The sequence below is a fragment of the Coloeus monedula genome (assembly GCF_965178545.1).
Source record: "Coloeus monedula genome assembly, chromosome: 4".
In the NCBI taxonomy this organism is placed as follows: Eukaryota; Metazoa; Chordata; class Aves; order Passeriformes; family Corvidae; genus Coloeus; species Coloeus monedula.
Window position 1 is genome coordinate 2,033,988 of NC_138784.1, and position 15,305 is coordinate 2,049,292.

General features: G+C 41.7%; 1 protein-coding gene across 7 annotated transcripts in view; it reads left to right on the forward strand.

The window, feature by feature from the left end:
- The window catches only part of WNK1 (WNK lysine deficient protein kinase 1), a 100,720-nt gene that overhangs the window by 65,194 nt on the left and 20,221 nt on the right, over nucleotides 1-15,305 (forward strand). For 4 of the 7 annotated variants that reach the window (XM_082281083.1, XM_082281084.1, XM_082281087.1 and 1 more), the window contains exons 9-20: nucleotides 2,321-2,392; nucleotides 3,014-3,163; nucleotides 4,204-4,677; nucleotides 5,700-5,981; nucleotides 6,119-6,172; nucleotides 6,662-6,753; nucleotides 7,323-7,485; nucleotides 8,258-8,374; nucleotides 10,574-10,747; nucleotides 11,513-11,564; nucleotides 11,727-11,867; nucleotides 12,265-13,691. In XM_082281083.1, coding sequence (XP_082137209.1) covers nucleotides 2,321-2,392; nucleotides 3,014-3,163; nucleotides 4,204-4,677; nucleotides 5,700-5,981; nucleotides 6,119-6,172; nucleotides 6,662-6,753; nucleotides 7,323-7,485; nucleotides 8,258-8,374; nucleotides 10,574-10,747; nucleotides 11,513-11,564; nucleotides 11,727-11,867; nucleotides 12,265-13,691 — 3,198 coding nt within the window. The remainder of the gene's footprint in view (nucleotides 1-2,320; nucleotides 2,393-3,013; nucleotides 3,164-4,203; nucleotides 4,678-5,699; nucleotides 5,982-6,118; nucleotides 6,173-6,661; nucleotides 6,754-7,322; nucleotides 7,486-8,257; nucleotides 8,375-10,573; nucleotides 10,748-11,512; nucleotides 11,565-11,726; nucleotides 11,868-12,264; nucleotides 13,692-15,305) is intronic. The other 3 variants (XM_082281085.1, XM_082281088.1, XM_082281089.1) reach the window with 2 other exon arrangements.

The following is a 15,305-nucleotide window of genomic DNA, read 5'->3' on the forward strand; positions in this document are numbered from 1 at the left end:
AGGATTTCTTTAACTTAACCAGGTTGCTATGAGATAATGAGGCATTAGCAACCGTTTGGTCTGTGTTCAGATTTGGCTGAAATATTGGTAGGGCTTTTGTCTTAAAAGTAAAGAATGGTCAGTGTTCCTCCTGGGACTAGCTGTTCTTTTGTTGAGAGGTAGCTGGAGTACCAAATTGGCTTTTAAACAGTGGTTTTAATGAAATGTATCTTCTCCACAGTTAGAATCAGCAGTGATAGTAAAACTTGCTTTGTGTTTCTGTTGCTGCTCTTTAGCCATTTTAATTTGTTATTTGAAGTTGAACTTTCATACAAATAATGTTCCATTAGACAACAAGGTTATTTTGGTGACTGTTCAAAATGCAAGAGCTTTTTCTAGACTTGGGGAAAGAAAGTGGGAAGAGAGGAATGGAAGGAGCATATGTTATGTGCATGTACATGGATTTGGAAATGTATTTGTTGAAGAAGTATTTGAAGAAGCTAAACAGGATGAGTAGTTAATTAATGGCACAAACAACTGTTGCTAATTGGTATTGCCACCTTATAAGCCTTATGTGGTGTCCTTTTAAATAGCAAAACGTGAGGCCTGAAGCTTAGTTTGGAGATGTGTGTTTTATCAGCATATGTGGTATTTGCATTTGCAATGGTCACCTTTCTGTACGCTGTGACTGTGAGGTGTGTGTCTATATACATTGCGTCTGCACTCGTAGTCTGAAGTCTCATAACTTCCTGTGAAAAGAGAGGATTTACTTTAAGTAGGCTTCTCTCTTACCTCTTTTGTCCTTGGAATTAGGGGCTTTGACATTTTAGTTACTGCTGGAGTATTAGCAACTTCGGGATTTGTGTGAAGGAGAATCGTTTTGCTTTCTGTGTTAAGATCAAGAACTAAGTATTTAAGGCTTTCTGTAAGGGATAATAAAGGTGTTTTAGTAGAGCTGGAAGAGCTTTAATCACCAGTCTAATAGATAGCAGTTGCTGTACTGTAGAATTTGTAGAATGAATCTCCTACTCTAGAACTTCGAAAACTACGTGGAGTTTTTTTCCTCCATAAACCTTTGTTAAACTCAGGAGGGGAATTCTGATGGATATAGAATACATCTGGAAAACAAAAAAAAGAGGTCATGTTTTTGGCAGACTGTAAGTTCTGGGATCTTTTATGTAATTCATTAGAAGATTAGAATTTGAAACCCAAACTGAGTCAATGTGAACAGATGTTACAGCAGTGGGATGTAGCACATGTTTAGATCCTAGCCAGCAAGGGCCTCAAGCTTCTAAAACAGCAAAGAAAAAAATGGCTCTCTTCATTGGCAGTCTGCTTTCCCCAAAGTTTCTGTAATTAGAAAAGTATGTAATTTTAACAGACTTGTTCCTAATGAACTTCTGCAAGCTGAATGATCACAGCATTAAGGACTTAGATATTTCTGATACGATACATATGCACCAGATATGCTTCTTACAAAGGCAGTTCACCCAAGTGGTGCATGCTCAGGGAACTCGTCTGGAGGTCTTTGTCTAGTTCTCTCCCAGGAGCTGATAAAGAAATGCAGTTGTCACAAAAACAATAATACGGATCCTGGGATCTGATAAAAAAATGTCAGCCACAAAAATAATACTGGAAGTCCATTCCATTTTCCTCTGCATCTTCCACATTCATTTGTATGCCACTCATCCATTTTTTTCGTTGCTTACTCAAAAATTCTGTCTTAGCTAGAATGTGAACCCCCATATTTTTCCATATCCAATTCTGGGTAGCCTTTGAATGGCAGTGACTCTGGAAATGATTATCAGCCTGTGTTTTGACATGCCTCTCAAAGGAAACTCATGACATCTTCGTGTACTGGGTACTTTGTATTTGAAGTAGAATTCTGTGTATCTTTGTGCCTGTTTTTCTTATGGATAGTTTTATGTCCATGTAGCCTCCTTTTATTGCCCCACCTGGCTGTGTTTAGAACACGTGTAAAGGTAAAACTTAATGCATCTATTTCCAGTTACCATACCAAGGCATCCTGCCCTTAAAGCATCACCAGTGGAAGAAGAAGCTGGTAGGCTGATCTGTCTCATGTTGAGGGGCATGTGGGTTGCAGTCTTTCTGTATTGGTTATTTTGGAAGACTTAAAATGAAGTTCAGATCTCCTCCAGATCACTCTGCTTTGTTCTGGTTGTTGTAATGGAATTTGGCCAGAAGGACTGCTTGTCCAAAAGGACAAGCTAGAAACCTATTCCAACCAGATCATTCCAGGCAGAAATGATTTTAACTGCCTGCAGCAGAAACCATTGGGTTTTTCTCAGCTGATTCTCTTTTTTTTTTTTTTTTCCTCCAGACACAGGTGCAAGGCCAGCCAGCCTCAAGCAATGCATCGGTGCCATCCCAGCCTACTCAGCACACTCAGCAGGTAAGATCATAGTTCCTCAGCTCAGGACTGAAGTACTCCCAGCATAGAATTTTGATGACTCTTTGAAGAGCAACTGACTACCTCTGTCACCATTTGACCCACAGTTTTGCAGCAAAGGAATCCTCTGGTTCTCACCCAGTCTAGCTTGCTATACATACACACTGACTTTCTGAAATATATTTTAAAAATCATGTTAATACTTGTTTTCCCATGGCTGTCTTCCCCAGCTTCCACCTGAGCTTGCAGTGGTGTTCCTGTTCAAGGGGAGACATGTCAGGATTTGTAAATTAGACTGTCTAGACAGTCAGACTTCATTCTCATGATTTCTTCTGACTGGAAATGTGATCTGCAACATTCTCTTCTCTTAACTGCCTTCCTTTTTAGAATCTTCATTCTTGGTTTCATAGGTGAAAGAATTCTGTTGCAAGATTTGGTGCCAATAATGGAATTGTATTAGTAATGCTAATAAGTAATTCCTAAAGCTTGACTGACTTGGCATATTCTGAAGAACCACTGATACCATTTAGGAGAGAGTAAAAAGCAGAATTTAAGTAGGATATGCTTTAAAAAAATCTCTGTTGGGGGGGGAAATAGAGCTTCTGCCTCTTTTTCCTGCTACAGAGTGCACAGCAGCCAGCCTCTTCCCAACAGCCTGGACAATACCAGCTGCAGCAGCCCTCAGTTTCTGCCAGCACCACTCCTGCACAAACTGTCTCTCAAACTCAAACTTCACAGATCATGCCAATGCCTCAGGCAGCAGCTGGGACACAGGTAAACAAAATTCTTTCTAGAAGTTTTTGTTTTTCTTCTTTACAGCTGGTAAATTCAATATGCTGCTGCTTTCACTTCTGTCATCTTTTCTAATGGTTCCAAAGCATTCATCCAAACAAGAGTATTCTTAGTGTACTACAACTGCCAATTTTGTTGGAAAATGCGTTGAAACCCTTTCACACGTGGCAGTCGTGAGTAATTAGAGGGAAGGAGAGCGCTTCCATGCACAAAGATCTTTAAAGTGTCAAAAATATCAGGAGGCATACTGATGAATGGTGTATTGTGAACGGATTCTCAGGAACTTCTCATTTCTCTGTTTCCCATACACTCTCTATCTTCTGCACCATTACATGTGTAAAACATACTCACTTACTTAGGCAGTGAACTATAGGACTCCTTTCTTCATTCTGTCATCCTTCTTACTCGCTCTTCTTTACTTCGTGGTCAAGAAGCTTCTGTTATTGAATATTGCTTCATTTTGGCTCATATCTCTGTTGAATGTGTGAGCCACAATTTTGTTTTTAAAATTATTGTTTTGTTGCTTGTTCATCTAAACTGCCTTTCCAGTTGCATCGTTTGCTGGCTTTAATTGACATATTCCCTGCCATTCTCTGAATGCTGGCACAGTGGATTTTGATACTCCTTTTCTTTAGTCCCCATACTCAAAGCTGACAGATTTGTTGTAAGATTTGCACTTCTTTGCTGTAAGAAGGCAGGCTTGGGTCTGGGGACAGAGTTGAGGGGAATTTGATTTCTGTTTATGCACAAATCAGTGCTTCAGGGTATTCGAATGTTGCTCTTTCACCCTCTGTGGGTGTCTGTTTCAAGAGCCTGTTGAGTTCTTCAAGGGAAGTGTTGCAAAGTGAGGACTGTTTGGAACTCCAGCTAGCTTCCCAGCCACTCTGCCAACTGTGCTCCCCAGCCACTTTAACAGAGTGCTGTAACTTGAATAATGCTTTCTTTGACTAATGTGTAAAACTCTGCTTTCCGCAACCCTGCTTTAAAAAAAAAATCTATCTCTATTTTCTTTACCTCCCCAGCTTCCTGTTTCCCAACCAGTGTCGATCATCCAAGGCGAGCCTCAATTACCTGTTGCAGCATCTTCTCTCCCTCAGCCTTCAGTTGCCCCATCAGTCCCCATTGGCTCTCATTTTCTACCCATGGGACAGGCATTGCCAACTTCCGTGGTTCCCCAGTTCCCAGTGTCTCAGTTGCCTGTAGCAGCTCCTCATGTGACAGTGGCTCAGCCAGGTTTCCAGTCGCTGCCCATTTCGATGGCAGCTGGCATGAATCAGCCACTGCTGACGCTGGCCACGTCTGCCGCGGCAGCTGCTGTTCCCGTAGGACCAACGGCTGTCCCTAGCCAGCTCCCCACACTGATGCAGCCGGTGGCTCAGCTGCCCAGCCAGGTTCTCCCGCAGCTCCTGCAGCCGGCTGTCCAGTCCGTGGGATTGCCAGTCAGCATTGGACAAGCTGCTGAAGCTTCACTTCCTGCTGGAGATGCTCTTTACCAGGTATTGTTGCAAGCCAGCAGACCTCTTCTCCACGTTTTTGCCCGTTCCTCTAAGGTACCAGATCTGAGCCCTGTGCCCTGGCTAGCTCACTTCTCATATGAGAGCCATTAAGCCACTAAGAGAAATTCTGTTGCGCGGTAAAGAACTGTTTTAAGGAGAAGAGAAGAAAAAAGTCCTTGGACAACCATATGTTTTGAATTTTTCATATTTGGCACTGGAATTTGTCTAAAATGACAGAATCATAGTGCAGGGCTTTGTTCAACCACCGTGTGAGAGAGGACAGCTGTATACTCAAGAGATCTATCAGCTTGAGGAAAAAGAGAATAAGAAATTGTAACTTTAAAAATGGGAGATGTGTGTTGGAAAGAAAATCAATGGCAGCATATTCAACAACGTCAGTGTTTCATTCCAGGTCTGGGAAGGGGTGGGACAGGGAATTTGTAGAGGTCAGTCAGGCAGCATGGATCTTGGATGTGACGTAAGTACCTGATGCTGGTTGTGATCTGCTAGACTGGTGGGCACAGACTGCTTCAGTGACTTTGTGTGATCACTCGCTGTAAAAGTGGCTACCTGAGTAATGATGGAAGTGTTCCTTGTTTCTGGGTCAGCTGATTACAACAGGACAGGAAGAACACAAGAGTGTTCTTGCTATTTAATCTCAAGAACCAGCAGCAGTTTTGTAACATCTGAGTCGTAGTTGTTCAGCCTGAAAATGCTTCAAGCTCATTTCTAATCTCAGGCTTTAAAATCTTAGGCTATATAGGCAGCTGTGAGAGTTGGGAGATGAAGATTGTTTTGCCTAAGACTTGGGACTATGAGTGGGAATTTGTTTGTTCAAGCATGGTGACTTGCATGCTGGCTGCATGAGCAGTTTGCTCCACATCTTTGGGAAGATTTTGGGAGTGCTTGAACAACTGCCGAAGTTTGGGATATGCCCCTGGAACTGATAATTTTTTTATTACTGTCTTGTTTCCTAATTAGCTCTGACATTCACTGACTTGATTCCCTCGTTTCTGTTACAGGGCTTCCCATCTCGGCTGACACCGCAATACCCAGGGGACTCGAACGTTGCACCTTCCTCTGCTGTGGCCTCTGCCAGCATTCCTTCTGCTGTGCTGTCCCCTCCCATGCCCACAGATGCAATGGCCCAGTCAGCCTACCTTGCTCCTGTTGTGCAGCCGTATGGGGAACAGAACGTTTTAGTTTCCATGGGCAGCCTGGGAGGACAGGTTCAGGTGCCCCAGCCTCCTGTGAGTTTAGCACAACAGGCCTCATCTGCCTCCTCGCAGCAGGCAGTCGTGGAGGTAAATATGTGGAATATAATGTAACAATAGATTTTGGATGTTTGACTCATGCAACAGTGTGTCTCTGTGGGGAGCTAATCCCTTCTGTGCTTGTCTTCAGTTGGAAGTTAATATTTCAAATTACCTTTTTCTTACAGCAGAATGTCATGCCAATGTGGGGACCTTGTTGCCACTGGTTGTTCTGTTGGGAAGTGAGTGTGCATCCTGCAGGCAAAAAGCAGTAAACACTTCACTTCTTGCTTGTACTGTAGAACATTTTTGCCATATCAAAGACAAGCTGCAGTTGGTAGCCGTTGAGAATCTGTCATTATGCCTATTCCCTGCAGCGTGGTTCTTGCAGGGACAATTTGAATTGTCTCTGTGTTCTGCATTGGCTTGCCTTTTGCACATTCTGTTAGTAAGACTGTAACTGCATGGCAAACTGTAGTGACATGTGGCAGTAGAAAGGATGGCTGGTTTCCTCTCCTCACCCCTCCTCAGATGATATTTTGCTTCACTGCAGTTTGCTCTAGAATATTTTGTAGACTAAAGCTGTCTAGATGCCAGCTGTTTAAACTTCTAAAAAGGCAGAGCTTTCAACTTTACAACTGGTTTGGGAGAAAACACTGAAGACTACTGGGTTGCTTGAAGAGGAGCTGTAATCTTTGGGGGAGTTCTTGATTGTAGGTTTCTATCCATAGGGTACTCAGGGAGTCTCACAGACTGCTTCTTCAGAGACTCTTCCAGCAACACAGCCTGCTCAGTCTACCCCTTTGGCTTCTTCTATGGATAGGTGAGCATTGCTTCTTTTCACCAAACTGGATTTTAATGTCGTCTGTTAGATTATACTTCCATGGATAATCTTTTAGATATATTTTTTCACCAGGGATATATTTTTTTTTTCACTGAGAATGTTCTTGAGCATGTGAGTAACTAAAGTTCCTAGAGGAAAAATAGGGTCATGAAGGGTGGAGCAGGTTGTGATTTATGGTGGAGTATGGAGGGAATAAATAAGATTGTATATAGTGATTAACTTCTAGTCCTTTTTCCTTTGTCATTCAAATGGATTGTAAGTGATGCTTTTTTTGTCCTTTTGAATACTTAAATAGTATTCAAACTCCAAACAGCTTGAAAACATAAGATAGATTTATACAACTCAGCTTGCAAGAGGGTGTAGCAAAATAATTACTGTTAGAATTTCTATTTAAGCAACCCAAAGTGGCGACAGGACTGTTTTCCTCTACTCAGTGATTAACACACATCTACCACTTCCCAGAACAGAGTATCATGTGATAGGTTAAAGAGCATCGTTGCAGTTCTGGAATGCATGGATACTAACAGGAAGTTGCCTTTTGTTTTTAGTGCACATTCTGATGTTGCTTCAGGATTGAGTGATGGCAACGAGAATGTGCCGGCTTCCAGTGGAAGGCACGAAGGGAGGACGACGAAACGTCACATGCGCAGGTCTGTCCGCAGCCGCTCTCGCCATGAGAAGACTTCTAGGCCGAAACTGAGAATTCTCAATGTGAGTATGTTTTATTTTAGGGACAGTTCAGTAGTCATGATGCATTTTTGAGCCTCTACAAGCAGCCCAAATATCGTGTGTTAAGAGCTTTTTGGAGCATTAGATAAGGTAAAATTGGCTTGCTTAGCTACCAGTGGTTCCACAGAATATTCCAGAATATTTGGTGTATCCTCATGATGCCTTGAAGTGGCTACCTAAAAACAGAGTCTAGACAAGATTAAGAGAACAGAAGTAGATATTTATTTGAAGGGCCTTCAAAGGTACACCTTGGGAGTGTAAAGCCTACAAGGGGCTCCACCCAAGATGGACACTGGCTCACGGGTTCTTCACACTTTTATAAGTTTGGTCCATTTGCATATCAGGGTTAATTCTCCAATTATAGCTTCAGTTAATGATGTAATTACCCCAAGTTTGCCCCTCCTCTTCAAAGGCTTTTATTTTACACGTTTTGGGGTCTGGGACAACTGAGGTCCCCTTGAAGAGCAAACCTGGAGAGGTTTGTTATGTCTAACCAGCATGAGAGAGCAGCAGCTGACAGGCTGCACGAAACTTCAGTTACACACCAGGCAGTACCAGATTTGAGAAACACAAAAGTTAAAACCTAAGGCATCACTCAGACAAAATTCATGCTCTACGTGGCATCATTTATTAGACTGGAAAGATAGAACATGTTTGTATTACACCAGTACTGTTGGTTTGTCTCAGTGAACTTTAAAGCAAAAGTCTTAGATTCTTGTGCTTTTGGTTTGAAGTATTATTTTCTTTGCTTTAGGTTTCAAACAAAGGTGATCGGGTAGTGGAATGCCAGCTAGAGACACACAATCGGAAAATGGTTACTTTCAAATTTGATTTGGATGGTGATAACCCTGAGGAAATAGCTTCAATCATGGTAAGATATTTTAGAGATGAAGAAGCCAGTCAGTTGTATTTTTTTGTTTATGTTTCAGAATTGCTCTGCCATGTAACATGGTGTGTGTTCACCTTATTGGTACACAACCACAACTAGAAATTTGGCACAGAATGGTTTAGCAGTCTGATTATTAATTAATGTTGCATGCACAGGTCACATGGAAATTTGTGTCAGTTTTTAACTTAGAATTGAGGTTTTTATCAGGTAAAACTGCTTCTGGTTTTTTGGTTGGGTTTTTTTTTTTTTTTCAATCTGACATTTTTAAAACTGCAAGCAACCTTCTGGAAGTGCCAGGTTAAAACAATTCTCTTTGCTTTTCTAAGAGCAGACATTGCTAGATCTTCTTAATCTTCAAGTGTTTCACCATTGTTGTCAATTAAAATGGGAAGATTCTGCCTTTAAAGTCAGAAAGGGGAATTGTGTTTTGGTTTCTGAAAATACACAGTGACTGATGCTGCTTTTGACTTCATCGAAAGAAAAAACTTCTCCATTTGATGTATGATGGCCAGGCATAGGAAAGAATTTGCCCTGTAGAGATACATTTAAATGAGAGTACTGAGTAGCATAGAATAGAACCCCCCCTTTTTTTTTTTTTTAATTAAACCTCTCATTTTTGGTCTGGTACAGTCTAAATGAGCCTGAGATGGTTTTAGTGTTACTGGAGTGAGGGGGGATGACAAAACACAGTATCTTTTGCCATCTTCTTGGGCACCTGGACAGTATTTATCTTTTGCTTAGAGAGGTGACAGAATCTGGGTTGGTGTGTGCTGGATTTGTACTTGTCGAAAGGAACCAAACCAGTAATATGGGAGAAATTATCTCTGCCCCTGATGGCTTTCTGAGGAAGAGGAAGAAGTTGGTTCTTGGCTAAGTACAGTACAGAAGTCAATAACATGAAGTCATGTGCCAGGAAATGTGGACAGTACACAGATGTTTTTCTTCACCTTATACCTAAAGTGATCCTATGGGAGAAATACCAGAGTATGATTTATAAAAAATGAGCCAAAACTAACACACAAACACTCTCCAAGCAACAACAAATGCAATTATTTGAAGATGAGTAGGAGCAAAATAAGTGAACTTTGCATCCAAAATGCAGTCACATAGTTAAAAGTGTGCAACCTAATTTAAACATCTCAGTCTGGAACCTTGTGCTCGTTGGTTCCTTGTTGAATATTGAGCAAACTTTTGGTTGCAAGACTTCCTTGTTTCCTTTTAATCACGATACTGTTTGGCATACCCCATATAGGTGTCTGTCGTTCCTAAACTTACAGTACTGAAGGTTTCTTTAACTAGTAAAGTATTCTGCATTGCAAAGGCTGATACAAGCACATCACGCCTGACTTTCCTTTTCTTGACCCAGCATCCCAGGAATTTAATGTAAAAGGAGCATCTCAGGCTATACTTCTAAGGTACTTTGTCTCTCTTTCCCAGCAGAGAATCTGTGACTGACAGCTCTGTTTCATAAACTGTTTTTGCGAGTTTTGCCATACATAATTTCAGGAGACAGAATCCTCTCATGGGTTAGACCAAATCAAAAATATCTTCCTAACTGCTGAGTGTATTTGTTTAAACTAATATTGTCCAACATAAGCGAGAGAAGGTATTTTCATAAAGCAATACAATGTATTGGAAGCAGGCAGGCTGAGTAATCTTCCTCTCCCTGTATTTGGAACATAATTCATACTGGCTTTTATGTACCACAGCCAGACTTTAAATCAGTGATGTGCAACCTGCATGGAGGAGAAGTTGTATATGGCATGGAAAGAGAAGCACAGAAGACATCTTGCGATACAGAATTTTCAATTTCTTTTATATTACAGTTCTCTTTAAATATGTCTCTTAATGCACATTGCATTCATTAGGCAGGAGGAATTGCAGTAAGATACGGCTGCTAATATTACATTTCTCTCTGCTAAGCAAAGATTGAGGTGACATTTTGATGAAGAAGTGAGATTGAATGTTGTTCCACAGCAGAGATTAAACCAGGGCACACGCTTCTGTGCTGGAGATAATCTGAGAAACAATTGTTTTTCTCTAAGGTGTCACCACCTTCATCTTGTTCGGAAGAACAGCAAAGGGAAGACAAAAATTAGCACCAAGAGTAAATTGTAGTTATTCAATATATTGTTTTGAAATTGTTTGTGTAAAATTAATGTTGCTTTGTTCTCTTTACAGGTGCAGAACGAGTTTATTTTAGCAACAGAGCGAGACTCATTTGTAGAACAGGTACGAGAGATTATTGAGAAAGCAGATGAAATGCTAAGTGAGGATGCAAGCGTGGAGCCAGAAGGGGATCAGGGGCTGGAGAGCATGCAGACAAAAGATGATGGCTTCTTCCCGGGCTCGCAGGTATGTGAAGGACAGACTGCCTCAGCTGTTTGCATCTTCCATTTTGGGTGGTATGGCTTTGTGAGTAGAGCTAGCTAGAAATAGAAACTTCCTGCTGTGAGAGATATCAAAGATCAATAATTAAAAGGCAAAAAGGGAAAGCTTCATATCAGAGTGAGTGCCTAAAATTAAGTTAGAAAGCTAAATAACAGACCTCTTACTTTTTGATGTGTTTGAAGACTTCCAAAGCTGCTGAATCTCCTAACAGGCCACTAAACAGTCCTTAATGCTGATGTTTCTTGGATTTGAGATTATTGTGAGGTAGGACAGTAAAACCCCAACCCTGTGCAACTAAACACTGAGAGCTTGGTCTCAGGCCCTCCACCCAGTGAAGTACTAAGAGACTGGATAGCTCGGTTAGGAAACACAGGTTTTGAATCTGTTTGCTGGGTGCTGAAAGGGGTGACATTTCCTGAATCTCTACCTTAATTACACCCGGAGCTAGTTTGGAACATCCATTTGTCTGTCGAATGTTTCAGGAAATCAGTTGGATTTCCAAAAGAATTTTTAGATCAAATTGTTACATTGACAGTCGCTAAGCTGAGAGTCTCTAAAAACACTGTAGTGGACATTTATCTGGGCAGAATTCCTCTAGTTTGGTGATGGTGCTTGGGTCCCAGGTACTGCTTCCCTTAAATGCCCACATTTCAGTAAGCTAGCATTTTAAGAACTGTCTTGTGGGTTTCTGTTTCAGAATAGAAGTTTAAATTTTATCTTACTTTACAGAAATTAGAGTTCAAACAGCCAGATCCTACATCTTCCATGCCACAAAGAATAGGTAAGTCTTTTGTGATTTTTTTTCAACAGTTACCTTTTTCTGTTTCAGCGGATGGGTGCAGCCAAGTTTTTATTTTGTATGATGGAGTGCACATTCCATATTGCAGGTTATGTATTTAGTTACAACCATGTGTCACTAAACATCCACCTTCTTTCTGTTTAGGGGTTCCTTCTAGCTCCTTTACCCAGGTTGTTCATTCTGCGGGAAGACGGTTCATTGTCAGCCCGGTCCCTGAGAGCCGATTGAAAGAACAGGGCTTTTTCACATCTGCTGTTTCTGGAGGAAATGAAACTTCAGATATGGGTGAGTTGTCTAAACTCTTAAGAGCTGATGCTGAAGACATGTTCATCAGAACTGTGAAATTAGGTAACTAAACTGTTACTGAAGGCTTCCTAAAGTACTCAGGGAAGTAAGGAGCTGTTCATGCTGGTAAGAGGTGACCATAATTTGGGTCATCTTTTCCAGAATTCTTAGAGAAAAAACAGCTGATGGGCTGTCTGCAAGACTCTGAAACCTTAATTCTGTATTTTAATATAATATAAGCCTGGATTTTTGTGTTTTGTTGTTTTGCTGTGGGTTTCTTGTTTGATTTGTTGGGGTTTTTTTTATTCTAAGAGGTAAATGTGGTCTTAGTTTAGCCATAGAGAATAATACTATAATGAACTTTCTCAGGTGGACTGATAATTTTGTTTTCTTCCAGTTGCAGCATCTCCAGTACATGGTCCTGGAATGAATCTCTCCCACTCGGCATCATCACTGAGCTTGCAGCAAGCCTTCTCTGAGATGGGACACGCTCAGATGACAGAAGGACCTAGCACAGCTCCTCCAGTGTTCAATCAAACCATACCACCATTTCCACCTGCACTTTCTACCATGGCGGGCAGTGGTGCAACTCCTGCATCTGTGGCTACTTCTTCAGTATCTGTTCCCTCCAGCACTGGTGTTTCTCTTCCAGGATCTGTTACTTTGCCTTCAGAAAATGCAGCTGTTGGAGTTGCACCAAGCACAAGTGTGCCAAGCTCTATTTCTCCACCTTCAGCCTCACAGCCTGGACAGCAATCGACCGGTGTCACTTCCAGCGTGAGCGCCCCTGCTTCTTTCTCCATATCTGCCATGTCCCAGCCTGCTCAACCAGTGACTGCAGACATTGCCCCCAGTATCAGCACGCCATCGGCTTTGGCACTGCCATCTACCCAGGTTCCTGGTGTCACTGGTCTCAGTGCTGTGGCACCAGCTGTGACATCCCAGTCTACTCCTCAGATTGTGAGTAGTATGGCAGCACCACAGACATCTGTTGCCCTGTCTCTGGCCCAGAACGTGGCTTTGCAGCTTCCTCAGCACAGTAGCAGTAGCTCTGTGTGCAGTCTGGCAGAAACAACAGTGGTAAGCGCTCCACAGTCACTACCTGAGACTGGGCACTCTCTGGATAAATCACATCCCTGCAATGCAGCTGGCTTATCTCTTCCAATCTCTGCACCTTTATCATCCTCAGCAGCATCGAGCATATGTGGTTCAGTCTCTCAGCCAGTGATCCACCCCTTACTCGTTCCATCAGGAATTACATCAACACCTGTCCTACCCCAGATTTCAGGTGCAACACCCATGTTGCCCCAGGTTCCCTTACCTGGTGTCTTGCCACAACCAGTCACTAACTTGCCTGCAGTACAGCAGACTTTGATACACAGCCAGCCTCAACCAGCTCCATTGCCCAACCAGCCTCACATTCACTGTCTGGAGGCTGATGCTGATGCTCAGTCTAAAGCCCCTGGTATTGATGACATAAAGACCCTGGAAGAAAAGCTGCGGTCTCTCTTCAGTGAGCATGGTAACGTGGGAACGGTGCATCCGTCAGTGTCTCTGGAGACCTCGCTGGTGATGGAAACCACCGTTGTTCCTGGGATCCCAACTACTGCTGTTGCACCAACCAAACCCCTGACATCCATTAGCACTTGTATACCTCCAAGCAGTTTGCCTCTTGGACCAACTGGCTTGCCAGTGCTGACTCCAGTTGCCACTCCTGGGCAAGTGATCACCCCCGTCAGCTACATCTCAGCCTCGAGCAGCATCGCCACAGCAGCAGTGAAACCGGGGACCTCTCCTTCAAAGCCCCCTCTCAGCAGGGTACCGGTAAGAAACGCAGCGTTTGTGGGAGTATTCAGCTCTTGTAGGAAACAGCCTGCTTGGGCAGCATCCTTTTCATAAAGCAAAATATGTATTCAGGAACAAGCTTCTTCATTTAATATAGTATTGAAAGGTTTACACTCTGGTTGTTCTTATGTGTCCCAAGAGGTGTTTTATTTTTGTCCCTAATGGGGAAAAAAAAGTCCAATTCTGTTTTATGTTTTGGAGAGATGTGTTTGATGTCACTGTTAGTTTTTCCTACTCAAACTACAAAGAGCCAAGCAACTGTGGTTTGCTTTTTGTTTGTTTGGGTTTTTTTCTTGATACGGCTTTTTTCAAATAGAATTTGGATGTCTTGCTTTAGATAGCTTTTTATCTGGTACATGACCATTAGACTGAGATGGTTGGTTGTATATTTCACAAAGTAGTCAGGATAGCATAGTTTTGCTTCCTGTCGTGAGCCTTTTCCTTGAAGGCAACGGTGAACCTGACTGAAAGGATTTATTTTTTTGAAGTTCTCTGCTACTTATTTGATGCCTGGACACCATTTTCCTTTAAAATGTTAGATTTGTGAGAGCAGGATTTTGAGAAGTTTAAGAGATACCTGAAAACAAACCTTTTTTTGTTGTTGTTGTTTACTGACTCATGCTCTACAAGCAAAACACTTTCACAAAGAAGTAACAACTTGAGAGACGTTGTGGACGTTGCTACCTGCTCACCAACCAGATATAACAATAAGTGAAATTTTCTTTTAAACGCCTGCCTGTGTGGGGACACAGCCCATTTCAGTGTTTTAAATTGTTTTGGTAGTCCTTTCCTTAAATGGAAAGGTAGCTCTCAAATGGAAATAAATTGAAGAAACTTTCAGGTATTTAATGAACCAAAAGCTTTAATAGTTGCTTCTTTTTGTTTCTGTAATGCTTTTTTGTACTCATTGGCACTTTGTGTTGGTTGTCTTTAGCCAGCCTTGCTGTTAACCAGTTTCAGGCCATTCACATTGAGCCAACGCTCCCAGCATCTCCATTCATTAGTAGTCTTTCCATGTACTCTTTGTAGTCAAAGACAGTAGAAAATTTCTGCTATGGAGGAGTGGGAATATGTGCCAATAAAGCTGATAAGGAAATCTAGACACAAAGGCATCCATTAGTATTTCAGTGAAATTGAAAATTAGGAAAGAAATATTAGAAAAAAATGGAAACTGGTATTCATTCAGGAACAGTTTGGAGCAGTTAGAAAACTGCTAATTGCAAACCTGTAATTACAAAGGCTTGGGTTTAAATGTAATAAATGTTATAGGTTTTTTGATTGTCGGTTGTAGAAAGCCTACCTCCTCTCTGAAGTTTTCATTTATAGATTAGTTTGTTTTTTTCCAAAGCTTAATTTTAATTTCACTTGGTGTTGTTGCTGAGCATTAAGGAGCTTATTGTTTTAGTTTTTCTGGGGTTTGCTAAACTCTGTGTCTGTGTATTTATTTTATTTGTGGCCAAACTGTTAACCTAGACAGTTTAATGTGTTTCATCTTCTCTTACAAATGCATTTAAAGTATGTTTTGCCTCTTATTTATAAACTAAATGATGAAGTTACCACAGCTTAAAAATTCATCATGCCTCAGAACAGGTA